The sequence below is a fragment of the Panthera tigris genome, chromosome B2 (genome assembly GCF_018350195.1).
Source record: "Panthera tigris isolate Pti1 chromosome B2, P.tigris_Pti1_mat1.1, whole genome shotgun sequence".
Classification (NCBI taxonomy): Eukaryota; Metazoa; Chordata; class Mammalia; order Carnivora; family Felidae; genus Panthera; species Panthera tigris.
Genome location: NC_056664.1, coordinates 30652395 through 30669937, shown reverse-complemented (window position 1 = coordinate 30669937; position 17543 = coordinate 30652395). Strand labels below are relative to the sequence as shown.

Here is a 17543-nt window from a genome sequence, read left to right as displayed (position 1 = left end):
ATGGTCCGTGGAGCCCGCGGCAGGCAGCCCCGAGCCCCTGTCACAGACTTGGCCTTCCAGCCCTCCAGCAGGGCACTGCCCAGGCACGGAGTTGGAAGGAGGAACTAGAATGTGTCAGGACCATAGGCGGAGGTGGGGCTGTGACGTGTGGGAGGGCGGGGCGGGCGGCAGGTGAGCTGCTAGGTCTCCCTGGCTCCAATCACTCTGGAGACTGAGCCATGGGGGGAAAACAGGACGGGGATGAGGCCTATGGTGAGTCTGAGGGCAAGGCTAGGGTAGAGGCCCGGGACCCTCAGAGGGAGGGGAGGCCAGCCTGGGCCTGCTCTAGGGGAATGATGGCTGGGGCTGGCCCCAAGAGGAGCTGAGTGGAGTTCTGGGTCCCTGAAGGGAGGGCCCAGAAAAGAGCTGATGGGAGGAAGTAGAACCAGAGTCCTGCGAAGAGGATTGGGTTTAGGGGCCTGGGGCCTTTGCTGAGGAGACTTTGGGGAGTGAAGCTGGGGTCACCATGAGAAGTTAGATGTGGAATCTGGGTCCCGCAGGGCAGGGCCCTGGGAAGCAAAGCCTGAAGGGAAGGAGGCAGGGTCAGGGGCCTGAGCAGAAGGATGGGGCTCAGGGACTGGGAGGGTCTATGTGCTGCAGAGCTTGTGGTGAGGCCGGGGTCTGGCCCCCATCAGGAGGAATGGGGTCCCTGTGAGGAGGAGGAGTTCCAGCCTGGACTCTGGGGTCTCTGAGGGGAAAAGGTGCTAGAGGTCTGCCTGCCAGAGTCTCTGTGAACAGTGACAGCAGGACTAGGGTGTGTTTGGGGGTCCCTATGAGGAGTTAGGGCTATGGATCTCTGTGGAGAAGGGGCCGCGGCCTGCCCCTGAGGTCTCTGTTAGGAGGGGGAGCCTTCTCAGGGTATCATGAGAGATCCAGGCAGGGGGTTGAGAGGTTCCTGAGAATGGTAGGGTCTGAGGGGAGAGGAAGTAGAGAGCCTATCTGCAGAATCTCCATGAGGAACAGGGGCTAGGAGCCTGTCCCAGAGACCCCTAAGATTAGGGGTGGGGGGCAGTCTGAGAGGAGAGGAAACTGGGACACAGCCTCTGGGACCCCTGTGAGCAGTAAGGGCTAGGAGCCTGCCTGCAGGGGTCCCTTGGGGTTTGGGGGTCTGAGCTCCTGGTCTGGAGGGGAGGGAACCCCAAGGGAGGGGCCTCCCAGAGGCATAGCTTGAGTTCCTAAGCACGCTAGGGGAAGGAGCAGTAAGGACTCCCCGGTCAACTTCCTGGAGCAGCTTTGGGTCAATCATTGATCTCATATCCGAGAGCCATGGAGGGACAGAGTCCAGAGCAACAGATCCCACCCCTTCCCACACTCTTGCCCAACCCTTCCCTCCTCTGTGCCCACACAGGACCCTAAGCTGCCTGGCCCCAGCTCCTCCCTGTGTGTACTCAGGGAGGACCAGGAACAGGACATGGCCACAATCTCAAACGGCCATAATCTCAACTGCCAGGCTCAGGTGTCACCCTGACCGCTCGTCCAGAGACTGGCAGGAGCCTGGGGATCAGGGTTTACAGGGGCCGTCCATGCCCCGGCCCTGCAGGAGTTAATGCCTTTGGCTCTTTCCCTATGGCCTTGGGCCAGAGGGTGGAGGTAGGGCCTGGGGCAGCTGTGGGGAGGGGCTGTGACCTCCCTGAGGTGCTCTAGACCTGTGCCCACCCTGGACTGGGTACAGGGAGGGGAAAGGGATAAGGATTGGGGCATGAGAGCCACTGAGATGGCTTAACTCAGAGTCCCACATCCCAGCCATAGGGAGACACAAGAGAAAAGGGCCAGGATGGGGACAGAAAGCAAAGGCTATTTCCCTGGCTGCCAGCCTTGAGGTATGAGCTGGAAAGAACCTGTTAAGGCCCCTTTTTCCCCTCCCTCCAAGGCCACCTTGGTAGAATTCATGGTAAGCAGTCAGGCTGCTGACCAGGCCTTGATCCTACCTCTCCTGCTCTCCAGTTTCCTCTCCAGTCAGCCCTGCCCCTGTCCGTCTCCCCGCAAACTCCTGAGGCCCAGGAAGGATCCTGGGCCAGGGTAGGATAATGCTGTAAGGGAGGATGTGGGAGGGACAGGAGATGGGAAGAGACATTCACTCAGGGCCTCACACTGCACTCCTCCCTGTGCCCCTCAGGGAAACCAGCCAAGTATGACCCCTCCTTTCGAGGTCCCATCAAGAACAGGTGAGTTCTGGGCACTGCCCCAACTGGTGGGGGGAGGGGGGAGGAGGTTGGTTTTGCTTTGTATTTGCTGAAATATTGGTAAAAAGCTTATAAAAAAAAAAGAAGAAGAAGAAAGAAAGAAGGAAACAAAACTCCTGCCTCAAGAGAATGGGGCCCTTGGGGGGATTCTTGTGTCTGGAGGGGGCACACGGGGGCTTCTGGGGTGTTAGTGATAGTCTTCACCTGGTTTCTTGACCTGGGAGCTGGCTACACAGGCCTTTGCTTTTTGGGAAAATTCATCCAGCTGAGCACTTACAAGTTGTGTACTTTTCTGTGTCATACTTCAGAAGAAAGTTTACTCACCGAGAAAAATGGTATTTTGTTCTTTTGTGGCCCCTGCCCCGACAAATGGAAACAAGTGCTTCTTATTTATTTCCTGATGCCTTGTGAGAGGTTTTCTTAAAGAAATAAAATAAAACGTACCCACCCTCCAACATCCCCCCACTCTCCAGCCCGTGACTCCTCCAGACCATACTCCCCACATCCCCTCTCCAAAAACTTCCCCCACTTCTCTCCCAGGAGCTGTACAGATATCGTCTGCTGTATCCTCTTCCTTCTCTTCATTCTGGGTTACATCGTGGTGGGGATCGTGGGTGAGTTTCCAGCTACGCTGTGCTGGGGCCATGGCTGGGGCAATAACCTGGGGAGGGACCATCCCCATGGCTCCTCCCCGCCCCCGAAAGTCCCTCCCTCCAGTGATTCATCTCTGCATCTGCTTCCAGCTTGGGTGTACGGAGACCCCCGGCAGGTCCTCTACCCCAGGAACTCTACTGGGGCCTACTGCGGGGTGGGGGCCAACAAGTGAGTATGAAGGAAGGAAAAGGGGACACAAAGGAGGAGGTGAGGTGGGTGGTGGGCAGAGAACCTCAACACTCAAGCTCCAGAGCCTTCCTCTGCTGCCCACCCCCCACCACCCTTCCTGAATCTCACCACACTAGGCCATGTTGAGCAGCCTCCAATCCTGGGCACCTGGCTTCTGATTTCCGCCCCCCCAAAGTAGGAGGCGGAGTCATGGTTAAGTGCATGGATTTTCAAGTTCAGAGTTTGGTATTTGAATCCCCAACCAGGCTAATAAGTTCTGGTTGTATGGCCTTGGGCAAGGTACTCAACTTCTCTGAGCTTTGATTTCCTCATCTGAAACACAAGGGTGATCCCCCAAGCGATGCCATCAGTTCCTCATGCAGGAAACTTTCAGTAAATAATAAAACCTGAGCAGTTACAGTGTGTGCTATGTTCCAGGCAGCGTACTTTGCCCACACAAACTCATTTAATCCCTATGAAGTAGGTACTATCATCTTACACCTGATGGAATTGAGGCAGTGGGCAGTTAAATGACTTGCTCAAGGTCATAAACCTCTTAATCATTTGTTAGCAATTTCGATGTTCCATTAACTCTGGGAAATCTTCTGGGTGGCCCCTGTATCTCCCTAGCCTGAGCTTCCTAAGGGCAGGAGCTCCATGGTGTGTCTCATGGTATGGACCTGCCCCACCCCGCCCCCCCGGCTGGGCCCACTGTACTCTTGAGACACAGCCCTGGCAGTCCTCCCCTCTCCGCACACCTGAACAGGCCCTGATGCCCACACTTCCTTCCCTCCTGCAGAGATAAACCGTATCTTCTCTACTTCAACATCTTCAGCTGCGTCCTGGCCACCAACATCATCACGGTGGCTGAGAACGGCCTGCAGTGTCCCACACCCCAGGTCAGAGCCTGGGACCTGCCTCTGCCCAGATCTCCCCCAGGGTCTGGGTACCAGCCCCTCAGCATGCTCTCTGCCCCCAGGTATGCGTGTCCTCCTGCCCAGAGGTCGCATGGACTGTGGAAGTAAACCAGTTCTCACAGAAGGTTGGGGAGGTCTTCTACACTGCAAACAGGAACTTTTGTCTGCCAGGGGTGCCCTGGGACATGGTGAGAGCTGCCTCCAATGTCATCGCTGTGGTCAAGGGGGAGCACATGGGTGGGGGTGAGGAGGAGTTGGGTAGGTGATTACGGTGGTGGTGGTGATGAGGGAGCTCACTCCTTCATCCTGCTCTGTGTGTGTCTGTATGTCCTCCCCGCACCCCCAGCCAGTGATCCAAAGCCTGCAACAAGAGCTCTGCCCCAGTTTCCTCCTCCCTTCCGCTCCAGGTGAGAAGCTGTGCTCCTTCCTCAGGCATCCTCTAGTCCTATGATTTTATTGCTCAGGTGAGGAGGGCAGACCCAGAGAGAGCCAAGTCATACAGCTTGCGTGACAGAATTGGAATCAGCACCAGGTCTTGATCTTCCTGTGCAGCAGGACCCTACAGACAGACCCTGTGTCTGTTGTGCACCAGGCACCCAGATAGACGCAGGGCAGATGAAACTGCTCCCAGCTTGAGCTACGTTTTAGGTACAGAGATCAGAGGTGTTCACAAAGACACTGCCCGAGAATCAGAAATAGACCGGATGTCCATTCGAACGTACAAGCAAACGTGGCCAGGTGGTGGGATCACAGTCAACTTTTTCATTCTTCCTATATGTTCTTTTTTCCAATAGTACATGTTATTTTTTAAGAGAAAAAACTTTAATTATAACATGAGAAAAGATATCTGATTCTCAATATAGATGCTATAAAAAGTATCTCAAATGAATGCTCCAAATCAGATCTGGATTCCAGCACTTTCCAGCTGTATGGTCTTGGGCCAATTACGTATCCTCTCTGAGCTTTGTTTCCTCATCTTAAGAATGTAAATGTCAAAGCCAGCCTGCCGGCCAAAGTCATTGTGAGGATGGAGATACATGCCTCTGTAGGCACATGATACATGCATCAGGAGATGGGGAAGGGGTCAGAAGGTTTCCTGGAAGAGGTGAGATGGAAGGGATTTCTGGAGGGAGAACATTCAGAGAGAGGAGCAGGGAGAGCAGAATCACAGAGGTGAGGGGAAACTGGGCTGAGCTCAGCCGGCGGGGGCCTTGAAGCCTGGCCAGGGAGCATGGGCACTCCTGGGCAGAGCTCCTAGAAGTGTCTGAGCAGCAGAATGACCTAGAGCCCTGTAATGGTGAGGCATGGTCTCCCTAGCACCCACGTAGAGGGTGGGTGGAAGGGTGGCAAGGTTGGGGTGGAGTGTAAGAGTTAGGCCAGAGGAAATTAGGGTCTGAACCCAGCAGCGGCAAGGAGGTGGGGGAAGGGGGTATTCAGAGACAGAGAAGGAAGCCTGGACTGGGCTCCCTGGGGCATGAGCTCTCTTTTGGCTGGGGAGTCAAGAGCAGCTGGAGGGAGGGTGAGAGTGGGGAGCAGCAAAGCCCACCTCTCCTCCCTTCCCTAAGCCCACTAGGGGGCTGGGTGGAGGCCAGAGGCTTTCAAAGGCAAAGCTCTGGGCCCTCCCACCCAGGAGCCCCGGCTCTCTCCCTCCAGCTCTGGGGCGTTGCCTTCCACTGTTGAACAGTACTCCACCTGAACTCCCAGGGATTTCCAGTAACACCTCCATCTCCCAGGGAATCAGGTGGGCATCCTCCTGCCCCCACATCTCTGTCCTACACCCCTCCCGCACACAACACCTCTGACTCTGTCTCTCCCCAATAGTGGTCTTCTTGACAGCCTCAATGCCCGTGACATCAGTGTTAAGATCTTTGAAGATTTTGCCCAATCCTGGTATTGGATTCTTGTGTGAGTCACCGATTCCGCTGCTCACTCCTTCCCTTCTGCCCTCCCCGATCCTCTGTCCCCGACCCTAATGTCTGAAACAGAAACTTTGGACAGGGGCGAAGGAGCCGGGGCCCCTGTCCCCAAACCCACCAAGATTTATAAGAGATAGGGGGACTAACCTCTGGGGACATTGGGCATGTGAGGCATTTGGGGGCCTCTGAAGGGGAGAAGATTTGAGGTCTGACCCTCAACTACCTCACCCTGCCTCCAGTGCCCTAGGTGTGGCTCTGGTCCTGAGCCTGCTGTTTATCCTGCTTCTGCGCCTGGTGGCCGGGCCCCTGGTGCTGGTGCTGATCCTCGGGGTGCTGGGCGTGCTGGCATATGGCATCTACCACTGCTGGATGGAGTACCGAGTGCTGCGGGACAAGGGCGCCTCCATCACTCAGCAGGGCATCACCACCAACCTCAGCGCCTACCGCAATGTCCAGGAGACCTGGCTGGTGGCCTGTGAGTGCCCTGCCCACCTCTGGACTTCCAGCCACCTGAGGGCTGCCCCGGGCCATGCTGAGCCCTGGGCCTGACGGAGGCCCCTCTGCCCCCTCTCCGCCCTCAGTGATCGTGCTGGCTGTGCTTGAAGGCATCCTGCTGCTAATGCTCATCTTCCTGCGGCAGCGGATTCGCATCGCCATCGCCCTCCTGAAGGAGGCCAGCAAGTCAGGGCCTGTCTGGGAGGGAGGTGGGGCAGAGGACGGGGGGTGCAGGCATGGAACGGCAATTCTGGGAAGGTGGCAGGGAGCCCTGGAGGGGAAGGGCAGAATGATGCAGTGGTTAACACTGCCGTTTGACTCCGTTTTTCTGAGACTCGGTTTGCCCATCTATAAAATGGGGGTAATAATAGTTCTTACTTTGTAGGGTTATCATGAGGATTAAGTGAGTTAGTGTCTTGTCAGGTTCCCAGAACGTGAAGCAGACCCTTCATTAGGAGGATTGAGTGTTAGCTGCGGTGGTGGTGGTTGCGGTTGATGGGCTGGAGCCCAGCAGGAGCCCAGACACACGGAGGAGAAGTAGCAGCTTTTTCCCAACTAGGACCATCAAGAGACCATACTTTGAGGACCCTGTTCCCTTACTCTCCCAGAAGCTGCCCAGATGGCTTCTCTGTGATTCTAATTTCCTCCAAGGGTCCCTAGCGCCTGATTCATTCAGTTCAGTTTGTTCAATTAGCACCTCCTATGTGCCCAGCCTGGGGGGACAGAGCAGACCCTGGCAAGGACAGAGGTGGGGACCTTGCCAGGGTCAGCCCCATGAGAAGCTGGGTGGGGGCTGGGGACCGGGGCCATGCTGGTAGACTATTCTTACCTTCCTACAGGGCTGTGGGGCACATGATGTCTACCATGTTCTACCCGCTGGTCACCTTTGTCCTCCTGCTCATCTGCATTGTCTACTGGGCCATGACCGCCCTGTATCCTTTGTTCACATGGCCAGGTCCTCCTGGGGGGAGGGGAGGGGCAATACTCACCTATAAAATGCCTTAGTGCAATTGGAAGAAGGTGCCCCTTCCCCTGGGCAGACACAGGCCTGCCCCTGGACAGAGTTGAAGGAGTGAGCCCAGGCTGAATTCTAATCCTTTGTGCAGTGAACGACCTGCACAAGTACCTGGGAATGGGTCTCTGAGGAGGAGACCTGTACAGACCGCCATGTGACTATGCTTTCCTTGACTCCCCTGTGGGTACCTGGCCACATCGGGGCAACCCCAATATGTCCTCTGGGCACCCAACGCCAGTTTGCCCAGCTGCGAGAAAGTGCAAATGAATACATCATGCAACCCCATGGTGAGGGGACTTAGGGTGGACATGGAGGCATCCATGGGGGTGAAGTGACCTTAGGGGCCAACTGCTCCAAATCCCTCATTGTGCAGCAGAGACTGAGGACCAGAGAGAAAAAGGAGTTCACTCAAGGTCACACAACAGGCCCCCAGCAGAGCCAGAAAGGGAGCCAGCACTGGACTCCAGATCCAGTACTCCTGCCGAGCTACCTCCTTATTCAGAGAAGGAAACTGAGGCTGGAAGAGAAGGCATACTGGCCCTGGGAAAGCTGGCTACCAGCACTTCCCACTCCTCCCCTGGACTTGCCTCTGCCAGGAGGACATTAGCTACTCAGTCTCCAGTCTCAGTCCATTCATCTGGAAAATGGAGATAATCCTAATATCTGTCCTCAGGGGAGCTGAGAAGATTAAACAACATTGGGCACATAAAGTGCTTTGAACAATGTCTGGCACCTGATAAGAGCTGACAGTTGTAGATGCGTTTTTGTTTAGTTGTTTTTGTTTTAGATAGGGTTCAAGCCCAGCACGGGGCCCAGTGCAACACTTGAACTCATGACCCTGAGATCAAGAGTGTGACACTTAACCGACAGAGACACCCAGGTGCTCCAGTTTTGCTTAGTCTTTTGAAGTCTTTCTCCCTGGGAACATGGCGGCACCCTAGGCAAGAGGCGGGTGGGACTCGGCCTTCCCCACACTCCCTGCAGGCTCTCAGAAAGTGGCACTGAACTGCCCGCAATCTGCTGTCCTCAGAGCTTTCATGTGGCCAACTCATCTGAGCTGGGACGCACAGGCATCAGCTCACTCTATAAAAGGGGAGGGAGACTGGTTTACATTAGGGAGGACCCACCATGTGCCAGGCACTAGGTATGCAAAGCTGCAAATGACCTGGTTCTTGCTTTCGACTTGCTCAGGATCTAGCAGCAGAGACTGACACAAAGCCACACGAAGGGCAAAGTAGTTTATTTCCTTATAAAATTTCAAACATACACTGAGCAATTTCAGCAATTATCAAGATTTTTGTCACATTTGCTGGACAGGGTGGTTTTTAAATTTCAGTTTCTTACTTTTTATCATGGAAATTTTCAAACACACACAAACCCTCAACTTCCCACTGTCCTGTCTCATCCATTCCTCCCCACCCCTGCAATTCTTTTTTTCTGGAGTTTTTAAAGGTAAATTCTGGACATGAGCGCCAATTCACTTGTAGACACATCAGGATGGATCTCCACAGATAAGGACTCTTTTTTTTTTTTAATGTTTTTATTTATTTTTGACACAGAGAGAGAGAGACAGAGCATGAGTGGGGGAGGGGCAGAGAGAGAGAGGGAGACACAGAATTTGAAGCAGGCTCCAGTCTCCGAGCTGTCAGCACAGAGCCTGATGCGCTGCTTGAACTCACGGACCACAAGATCATGACCTGAGCAGGAGTTGGACTGAGCCACCCAGGCACCCCGGGGTTTTTTTGTTTGTTTTTTTTTTTAAAGTAATCTCTACCCCCCAATGTGAGGCTTGACCCTAAGATCAAAAGTCACATGCTCTACTGACTGAGCCCACCAGGTGCCGCAACAGATAAGGATTTTTAAAAAGCATAACGACTATACCACTATCATACCCAACAAGGTTAGCAATGATTCCTTAATACCAGCTAATACCCAGTCTGTTCATTTTCGCTAGAAAGCATTCAGTGGAAGTTGCAGAGGCTATTTTAGAGGGGATTGCTGATTGGGTGCCAAGGTGCTGGTCACACTGCCTTCACGCCATTAAGGCTCAGCCCACGAGGCCTGGATGCTCTTGTGTCCATATGGAGACTGAGGGAAAACTAATTACTCTCACATGATAGGCAATCTGAACCCAACTTGAACCTGGAGAAGAATCTTCTGGAAGGAAATGGCTTCCCCAATTCAGGGAGGCTGCTACTCTGGGAGTGGCAGGAGTTGGCTGGGAATGACTCTACTCTGTCACCCCCAGGCCCAACCCGTGAACTCCTCATGCCCAGGACTGATGTGCATCTTCCAGAGCTACTCATCCACGGGTCTGGTCCAGCGTTCTCTCTTCAACTTGCAAATCTATGGGGTCCTTGGGCTATTCTGGACCCTCAACTGGGTACTGGCCCTGGGCCAGTGTGTCCTGGCTGGGGCTTTTGCCTCCTTCTACTGGGCCTTGGACAAGCGTCGGGACATCCCCACCTTCCCCCTGATCTCTGCCTTCATCCGCACACTCCGGTAAGCCTGGGGCAGGGAGCTGGGAATTGTGAGCATGGGAGTCCAGGGGTCCTGGAGCTGCCTCTACTTAACCCCTCTGCAGATACCACACTGGGTCGCTAGCCTTTGGAGCCCTCATCCTGACCCTTGTGCAGATAGCCCGGGTCGTTTTGGAGTACATTGACAACAAACTGAGAGGTGAGCAGCTAGCCCCTTGGGGAGCGGCTGTCAGGGGCCAGTGACCAAACATAAGTCGTCCCCCCCCGCTCCCCTTTACTCCCAGGAGCCCAGAACCCTGTGGCCCGCTGCATCATGTGCTGCTTTAAGTGCTGCCTCTGGTGCCTGGAGAAGTTTATCAAGTTCCTAAACCGCAATGCCTACATCATGGTAAGCCCTCCTACACAAGCAGCCCCTTGCTCTGGGGTCCCTTGGCCCAGGCCCCTGCCCTGGCCCAGGTAAGCTATGCACAGGTAACTCTGATCTTTCGACCTCACTCAGATTGCCATCTACGGGAAGAATTTCTGTGTCTCAGCCAAAAATGCCTTCATGCTGCTCATGCGGAACATTGTCAGGTCAGGTTGTCCCCCACCCCCATGATCTCCCACCCAAGGCCGGGTTCCTGGGCATGCTGTGCTCAGAGGGCCTCGAGCTTGGTTTAATGTTCTGCTGCCTCCATCCATCTTCAAATGTGACCAATTTTCGTTTTACATCTGACACAGCAACTTATATAGCCAGTCCCATTTCTAACTCTGCCAGTCCCCTCATGCCCGACCCACCCCAACTTGCCATACAGGGTGGTCGTTCTGGACAAAGTTACAGACTTGCTGCTGTTCTTTGGGAAGCTGCTGGTGGTTGGAGGTGTTGGTAAGAACCAGGGCTGGGAGTTACAGGCACAAAGGGCAGGGGCACAGGGCAGCCAAACAGGTGACCTCAGAGAAGGGATGACACTGACCTCCAGACCTCTCCCACAGGGGTCCTGTCCTTCTTTTTTTTCACCGGTCGAATCCAGGGGCTGGGCACAAATTTTGAGAGCCCCTCCCTCAACTATTACTGGCTGCCCATCATGGTGAGTGATTCCCTGGCTCTGCCTTGCGGTCCAGCAACCCCCCAAAGGAAGTCTAACACGTCCTGTATCTTCCAGGTCTCCATCCTGGGAGCCTACGTCATCGCCAACGGCTTCTTCAGTGTTTTTGGCATGTGTGTGGACACACTCTTTCTCTGTTTCTGTAAGTAGACACCCTCTACCAGTTCTCCCAAATTTCAAGGTGCCAGATTATTTAGGGTTTTTTGGAGACCTGGTGCTTTTAGAAACAGCAATTTTGCTAGTTAACAACAACTTTGCTAGTTTGCTAATTGGCAGGGTCCCCCAAGAAAGAACATTTCAGGGGAGAGGACTCGGTACCCTTCCCTAACTAGAAGTTAGTCACAAAAGACTTCCCAGCAGATGGCTGTAGTGAGTGGGGATTTTCTTACCCTCCTACATACAGTTGACCTTGAGCAACACAGGTTTGGACTCCACAGATCAACTTAAGTGTGGATTCTTTTTGATAAATACCGTACAATACTGTAAATGTATTTTCTCTTTCTTAGGATTTTCTTAACATTTTTTCCCTAGGTTATTTTATTGTAAGAATACAATACACAGTATATATAACATACAACATATGTCTTGTCTGTTTATATTATCAGTCCAACTTTGGATCAACAGTAGGCTATTAAATTTGGGGAATCAAAAGTCATAGGTGGATTGTTGACTGCACTGAGGTCAGCGCCCCTTAGCCCATGTGTCGCTCAAGGGTCAACTCTACATTCAAGATTTAGTACCTACTCCAATCTGTAATACCCGATTGACATGCATTTTGTTGTTGTTGTTGTTGTTGTTGTTAGCGTTACCACGCTATGAAATATTATTGATCACACTTTACCGATGAGAAACAAATTATATAACCTACCCAGTAGGTTACAAAACCTGACCCGAAAAGAACAGCCCGTGGCGTTGCAGCCTAAAACCAGGCAGTTTGTCTCGTCTTTCCTGATTTTCCCGGGGAGTGGGGTGGCCCCAGAGGGTCCGCTCTAACGGTCTGTGTTGCGGCTCAGTGGAAGACCTGGAGAGGAATGACGGCTCCCTGAACAAGCCGTACTACATGCCCACAGCCCTTCTGAAGATTCTAGGCAAGAAGAACGAAGCGCTCCCGGGGGACAAGAAGAGGAAGAAATGAAAGATGCGGCCCTGATTCAGGGCTGCACCCCTCCTGTACAGCCTCCCAGCCTCACCCCTCCTTCCAGATCTCGATTTTGTAGTTTAAAAAAATTTATTAAAGGTTGATATTTTGTTTTCTCAAAAAGTCTGAGACTTTCATTCCCTCCATGACATGCAGTCCTTTTTTTGGTCGCTTTTTTTTTTCGCCACTAGCCCTTTAAAATAGGCTCCGCCCCCATGACGCTCCCCGGTGCCACGGCCAATCAAAAGGTTCCTGCGGAATGATGCCAGCCTCTTCTTCATCCCAGCCAATAAGCTGGGATGAAGTCCAGGTCACAGGCTCTGGGGCTTCAGAAAGAGCCAATTGGAGGGTCCAGCTCCAAGGCGCTAAAAGGTCATGTGGGGAGTCAGAGAGAGGAGTCAGCCAATTAGAGTCGCGGAAGTGCGGCAGGTGGCTCGACTCGGGACGGGTGGGGGTGGTGGGGAGGGAATAGCTAGCATTTAAAGGGCCCGGTCAGCTGACAGACGCCAGCCCGCGTCTAACCCAGGGGGCTTGGGTCTGGCTGCCCGGGGAGAGATGATGGCGGATCGAGCCGGACAAGTGCTCCTGGGCAGACCCGGGGACCCGCGGATGCCGGGGTTCTGGGGAGGCTGTAGAGTTCAGGTATTGGCCACGATCATCTTCCTGCTGCTTTTGTCTCTGGCAGAATCTGGCGCTAGGGCAAAGAATGACTTCAGCCTGGTGAGTCTCCCCTCGTATATCCCCATCCCCGACCCACGCGGGTGGTCTGTATCCAGCGTCCCCCGGGACGCGGGCTGCTGAGATCCCTCTCCTCCGAGGGACTCTCCCGCCGCTCTCGGACCCCGTTTCCTCCATCCATTCCCAACCCCTCTTCCTCAACGGGTCCTTGTCCTCTTGCCCTCTGAGTCTCCTCTTCATTCCAGCTCCTTCTCCACCTCCAACCTCCCAGAAGGTTCCTTCTGCCCTCAGAGCCCTTCCCCCGCTCCGAGCCCCAGCTTTGTTCCAAACTGTCCTCAGGTTCCCCTTCCTTATTCTAGGACACACACCCCCTCCCACTCTGATTCCCAGCACCCCGTCTTTCCCAGGGACACTCGACTCGGAGCCACTATTCAACCGTCCTAAAACCTGAAGTCAAATTTGTATTGATCCTTCCTCCTCCCTTCGCAGGTTCAGCCGCTGGTGACCATGGAGCAGCTGCTGTGGGTAAGCGGGAGGCAGATCGGTTCTGTGCACACCTTCCGAATTCCGCTCATCACAACCACTCCTCAGGGCACTCTCCTTGCCTTTGCTGAGGCCAGAAAAATGTCCACATCGGATGAGGGGGCCAAGTTCATTGCTCTTCGTAGGTCCTTGGACCAAGGTATAAAGATTCCTGAGTGGCAAGTGCTGGTGTTAGGCTGGATGGGTGGGGAGACTGACCTGCCCAAGGGCTCTTGACATAGGACCTCTGGGAAGGCTCGAGGCCTGAGTCCCTGAGGGGACTTAAGGAGGGAAGCAGTACAGAGCAGTGATCTGGAAATTGTAATCACCTAGGGTTGAACATTCAAAATTTATTGAGCACCTGCTATATACAGAAACTGTTCTAGGTTGTGTGAGTATGGCTGTGAACAAAGTAGACCAAAAATCCCTGTCCTCGTGGGGCTTATATTGTCTGTGGGGAGACCGACAATAAGCATAATAAATAGGCAAGTTTATTTTTTGTATTGGAAAGGGATAAATATAATGGAGAGAAATAAAACAAGATGTTGCAGATTGGTTGCAATTTTAAATAGGTGACTTTTGAGTAAAGAAAGTGAGAGTAACCCTGAGGAAGAGTGTACCAGGCAGATGTCACAAGCCTGTGGCTTTTCTCCAGGAGAAAACTATTTGAGGAATGAGAAGGAGCTTGTGGGATAGGATGGAGTGAGCAAGGGTAGAATAGATAAGGTCAGACACGTAAGGCGGGGGTGGGGGAGGCAGGTTTTTAGGGCTCTGGGGCCATTCTAAGGCCTTAGAGCCCTAGCAAGAGGTGGAAATTAACAGGGAGAGGTAGAAAAGGCTTCGAGTGCTCACCCTGGATTTCTTCTCTTTTTTCTTTAGGCAGCACATGGTCTCCTACAGCCTTCATTGTAGATGATGGGGACACCCCGGATGGGCTGAACCTGGGGGCAGTGGTGAACGATATGGAGACAGGAGTGGTGTTTCTTTTCTATTCCCTCTGTGCTCACAAGGCTGGCTGCCAGGTGGCCTCCACTATGTTGGTGTGGAGCAAAGATGATGGTGTTTCCTGGAGCCCTCCCCGGAACCTCTCCTTGGATATTGGCACCGAGATGTTTGCCCCCGGACCAGGCTCAGGCATTCAGGTCTCTATCCTGAGATGGGTGGAGGGGGCTGCCTTTTGGAGAGTCTGGAAGATACCCCCAATTAGACTTTTTCCCAGGGAGAAGGACTTATGAAGTCAGATTTTCTCTTAGATGGGATTCCTTGGAAGAAAGGGGCATCCTGGGAGGAACCCCCTCCTGAGGAAAGATAGAATTTTGCCATTGTCTTCCCATTTGGGGGTTGTACACAGCTTGGTGAGTGAGCACACCAAGCATGGGTTTAAGCTCCCATACACCTCTGTGGCTGGACCCCCTTGTTTGATGCACAACCTATCTGGTGTATACCCTAGATGTCCTAAAGGAGCTTATTCTGCAAGAGTTTCTTAATTCAGGCAGTGGATACTTATGGGATCCTCCTGGGACCCTCAGTACCAAGGACAGAATTGAAGAGGACCAGATGTATTCTCACACTTAGGAGGTGATGGGTTCTCCTTCTCTACCTGTGAGCCTCTACAGTGTCTCCCTCAGTGACATCCAGCTTCCTTTCCCACAGAAACAGCGGGAGCCGCGGAAGGGCCGCCTCATCGTGTGTGGCCATGGGACACTGGAGCGGGATGGGGTCTTCTGCCTCCTCAGTGATGATCACGGTGCCACCTGGCGCTATGGCAGTGGGGTCAGCGGCATCCCCTATGGCCAGCCCAAGCGGGAAAACGATTTCAACCCTGATGAGTGCCAGGTCAGGAGTCCATAGGCTATTCCCCACCCACTCCACAGGCCCTGCCCTCCAGAGCACCATTTCACTCACAGACCCAGGATTTGCCCTGCCCCCTCCCTGGGTCTTCCTGAAGCCATTTTCCCTCTCTTCAGCCCTATGAGCTCCCAGATGGCTCAGTCGTCATCAACGCCCGGAACCAGAACAACTACCACTGCCATTGCCGAATTGTCCTCCGCAGCTACGATGCCTGTGATACCATACGGCCTCGCGATGTGACCTTCGACCCTGAGCTTGTGGACCCTGTGGTAGCTGCAGGAGCTGTAGCCACCAGCTCCGGCATTGTCTTCTTCTCCAATCCAGCCCATCCAGAGTTCCGTGAGTGTCTGTTGGGGGCGGGGGGTCGTCAGGGGAGCCCCTTTTATCTAGAGAGGGTGTGGCCACAGACCCTCCTTTTTCTGACTCTGCTGCCCTCCCCAGGAGTGAACCTGACCCTGCGTTGGAGTTTCAGCAATGGTACATCATGGCGGAAAGAGACAGTCCAGCTGTGGCCAGGCCCCAGTGGCTACTCCTCACTGGCAGCCCTGGAGGGCAACGTAGGCGGGAAGGACCAGGCCCCCCAGCTCTACGTCCTGTATGAGAAAGGCCGGAATCAGTACACCGAGAGCATCTCCCTGGCCAAAGTCAGCGTGTATGGGACACTCTGAGCTGTACACCTGCCACCAGGGTAGAAGGCCCTGGACTCAGCCTTCAGAACCATGGGCCCGTAGCGGGTCTGCTAGAGGTGCCTAAAAGACAGTTCCACCTGCCTGTAGACTGTAGCCTTTTGCAAAATCGATTTCTCTTTGACAGGGAAGTCACTCTTTTAGGACTACAAGCCTGGCTTGTTCCATACAGGGTGTCCTGCCCTCACTTGGGAGCACATCCCTTCCACATCATTGCTGGCTCTGGCCCCCTACCCCCTTTTGCCTTCCTAGGGCAGTGATTGGTCCTTTTTTTAGGCGGGGTTAGGTAGGCCTGTGGAATTGAATATATTTGGACTCAGGGAATTGGGGAAGGCTGAGCTTCCTCTTTAGGGTAAGATACTGGCTATGGAGCAGGTTGGTGAAAGTACTGTAAGGGCAATATTTGGATTCAGGGTAAAGAACTAGGTGCGCCACCCACCTAGACTATTTATAAATTGAACTATTTGTAACTTAACATTTTTAATGAAGGAGAGTGAGCACTTGTAATGTCTCTGTGGTTCTGTCCATGCAGATGCGTGTTCTTCACGTACACTTGTAAGAGGCTGGGAATGAGCTCTGTGGAAGAAGCTGCTGTTGCCCATGAAAGTCGCAGCACTTTGGCGGTTAAATCCTCTTTTCCCTTTCACATCTTCCTCATCACAGAAAAACAGATTCATCTTCATAGGTGTCATGAGGAGTAGCAGGGGGAGCCCCATGAGATATTAAGCAATCTGCTCTGTTTTATATCTGAGATGGAGTGGGATACTGTCTTCCATCAAGCCAGGGGCAGGTGTGTGAAATGCAGATGGAAAGCCTTTCCCAGGCCAGCCCAGCCCAGCAGAGAAATAAGCATTGTGACAATTTACCTGAGAAAATAGCACCATCCTAAGGCAGATGCTATTAAAAGAACACATGAGTGGAAGAGCCATGCCTTTACTCCATGTGGAAAGAAAATACAATGCCTACATAAGCTTTGGTGGTCTGAATCTCAAAGACTCGGGGCGCTGGGTGGGTCAATTGGTTAAGCATCCTGACTCTTGGTTTCAGCTCAGGTCATGATCTCACGGTTCATGAGTTCAAGCCCCACATTGGGCTCTGTGCTGACAATGTGGAGCCTGCCTGGGATTCTTCTCTCCTCTGTTTCCTTTCCTTTCCTGCTCATGTTCTCTCTCTCTCTCTCTCTCAAAAAAAAAAAAAAAAAAAAAAAAACTCCCTTTTCCTCTACCCCTCCCCCGGCTCCGTCAATAAAAATTTTAAAAAATGAGGGGCGCCTGGGTGGCTCAGTCGGTTAAGCGTCCGACTTCGGCTCAGGTCACGATCTCGCGGTATGTGAGTTTGAGCCCCGCGTCGGGCTCTGTGCTGACTGCTCAGAGCCTGGAGCCTGTTTCAGATTCTGTGTCTCCCTCTCTCTCTGACCCTCCCCCGTTCATGCTCTGTCTCTCTTTGTCTCAAAAATAAATAAATGTTAAAAAAAAAAAAATTTTTTTTTAATTTTTAAAAAATGAAAGAATGTCAAAGACTGAGGAATAAGGGTCACATTGACATACAGTTGCAGTTTATTTTACTTTCAACTTCCTTCTCTAAGAAATGTTAGGATAATTCATTCCATCAGAAAAAGTGAAAAAATGGAATAATCTCACTGTATATGAGGATATGGTGTAATTTAATTTTGTTATATTTTATCCAGAATTTGTGGTCAATAATGTAATACTTTAA

At 52.9% G+C, this 17543-nt stretch overlaps 2 protein-coding genes across 2 annotated transcripts; both read left to right on the top strand.

The window, feature by feature from the left end:
- Positions 1–196: 196 nt before the first annotated feature.
- SLC44A4 (solute carrier family 44 member 4) lies at positions 197–12192 on the top strand. The gene is made up of 21 exons (XM_007098758.3): positions 197–252; positions 2156–2204; positions 2763–2836; positions 2966–3044; positions 3844–3943; positions 4024–4149; positions 4308–4368; positions 5615–5702; positions 5783–5866; positions 6117–6352; positions 6459–6558; positions 7212–7304; positions 7572–7674; positions 9636–9889; positions 9972–10066; positions 10152–10255; positions 10367–10440; positions 10662–10732; positions 10840–10934; positions 11010–11094; positions 11966–12192. Exons 1-21 carry the CDS (start codon positions 219–221, stop codon positions 12085–12087), a joined length of 2127 nt encoding a protein of 708 aa, XP_007098820.1. The 5' UTR covers positions 197–218; the 3' UTR covers positions 12088–12192.
- Positions 12193–12560: 368 nt separating this feature from the next.
- Positions 12561–16901, top strand: NEU1 (neuraminidase 1). The gene is made up of 6 exons (XM_007098760.3): positions 12561–12810; positions 13258–13450; positions 14170–14432; positions 14944–15126; positions 15258–15480; positions 15583–16901. The coding sequence occupies exons 1-6, from the start codon at positions 12646–12648 to the stop codon at positions 15807–15809; spliced, it is 1254 nt and encodes a 417-aa protein (XP_007098822.1). The 5' UTR covers positions 12561–12645; the 3' UTR covers positions 15810–16901.
- The last annotated feature ends 642 nt before the right edge of the window (positions 16902–17543 follow it).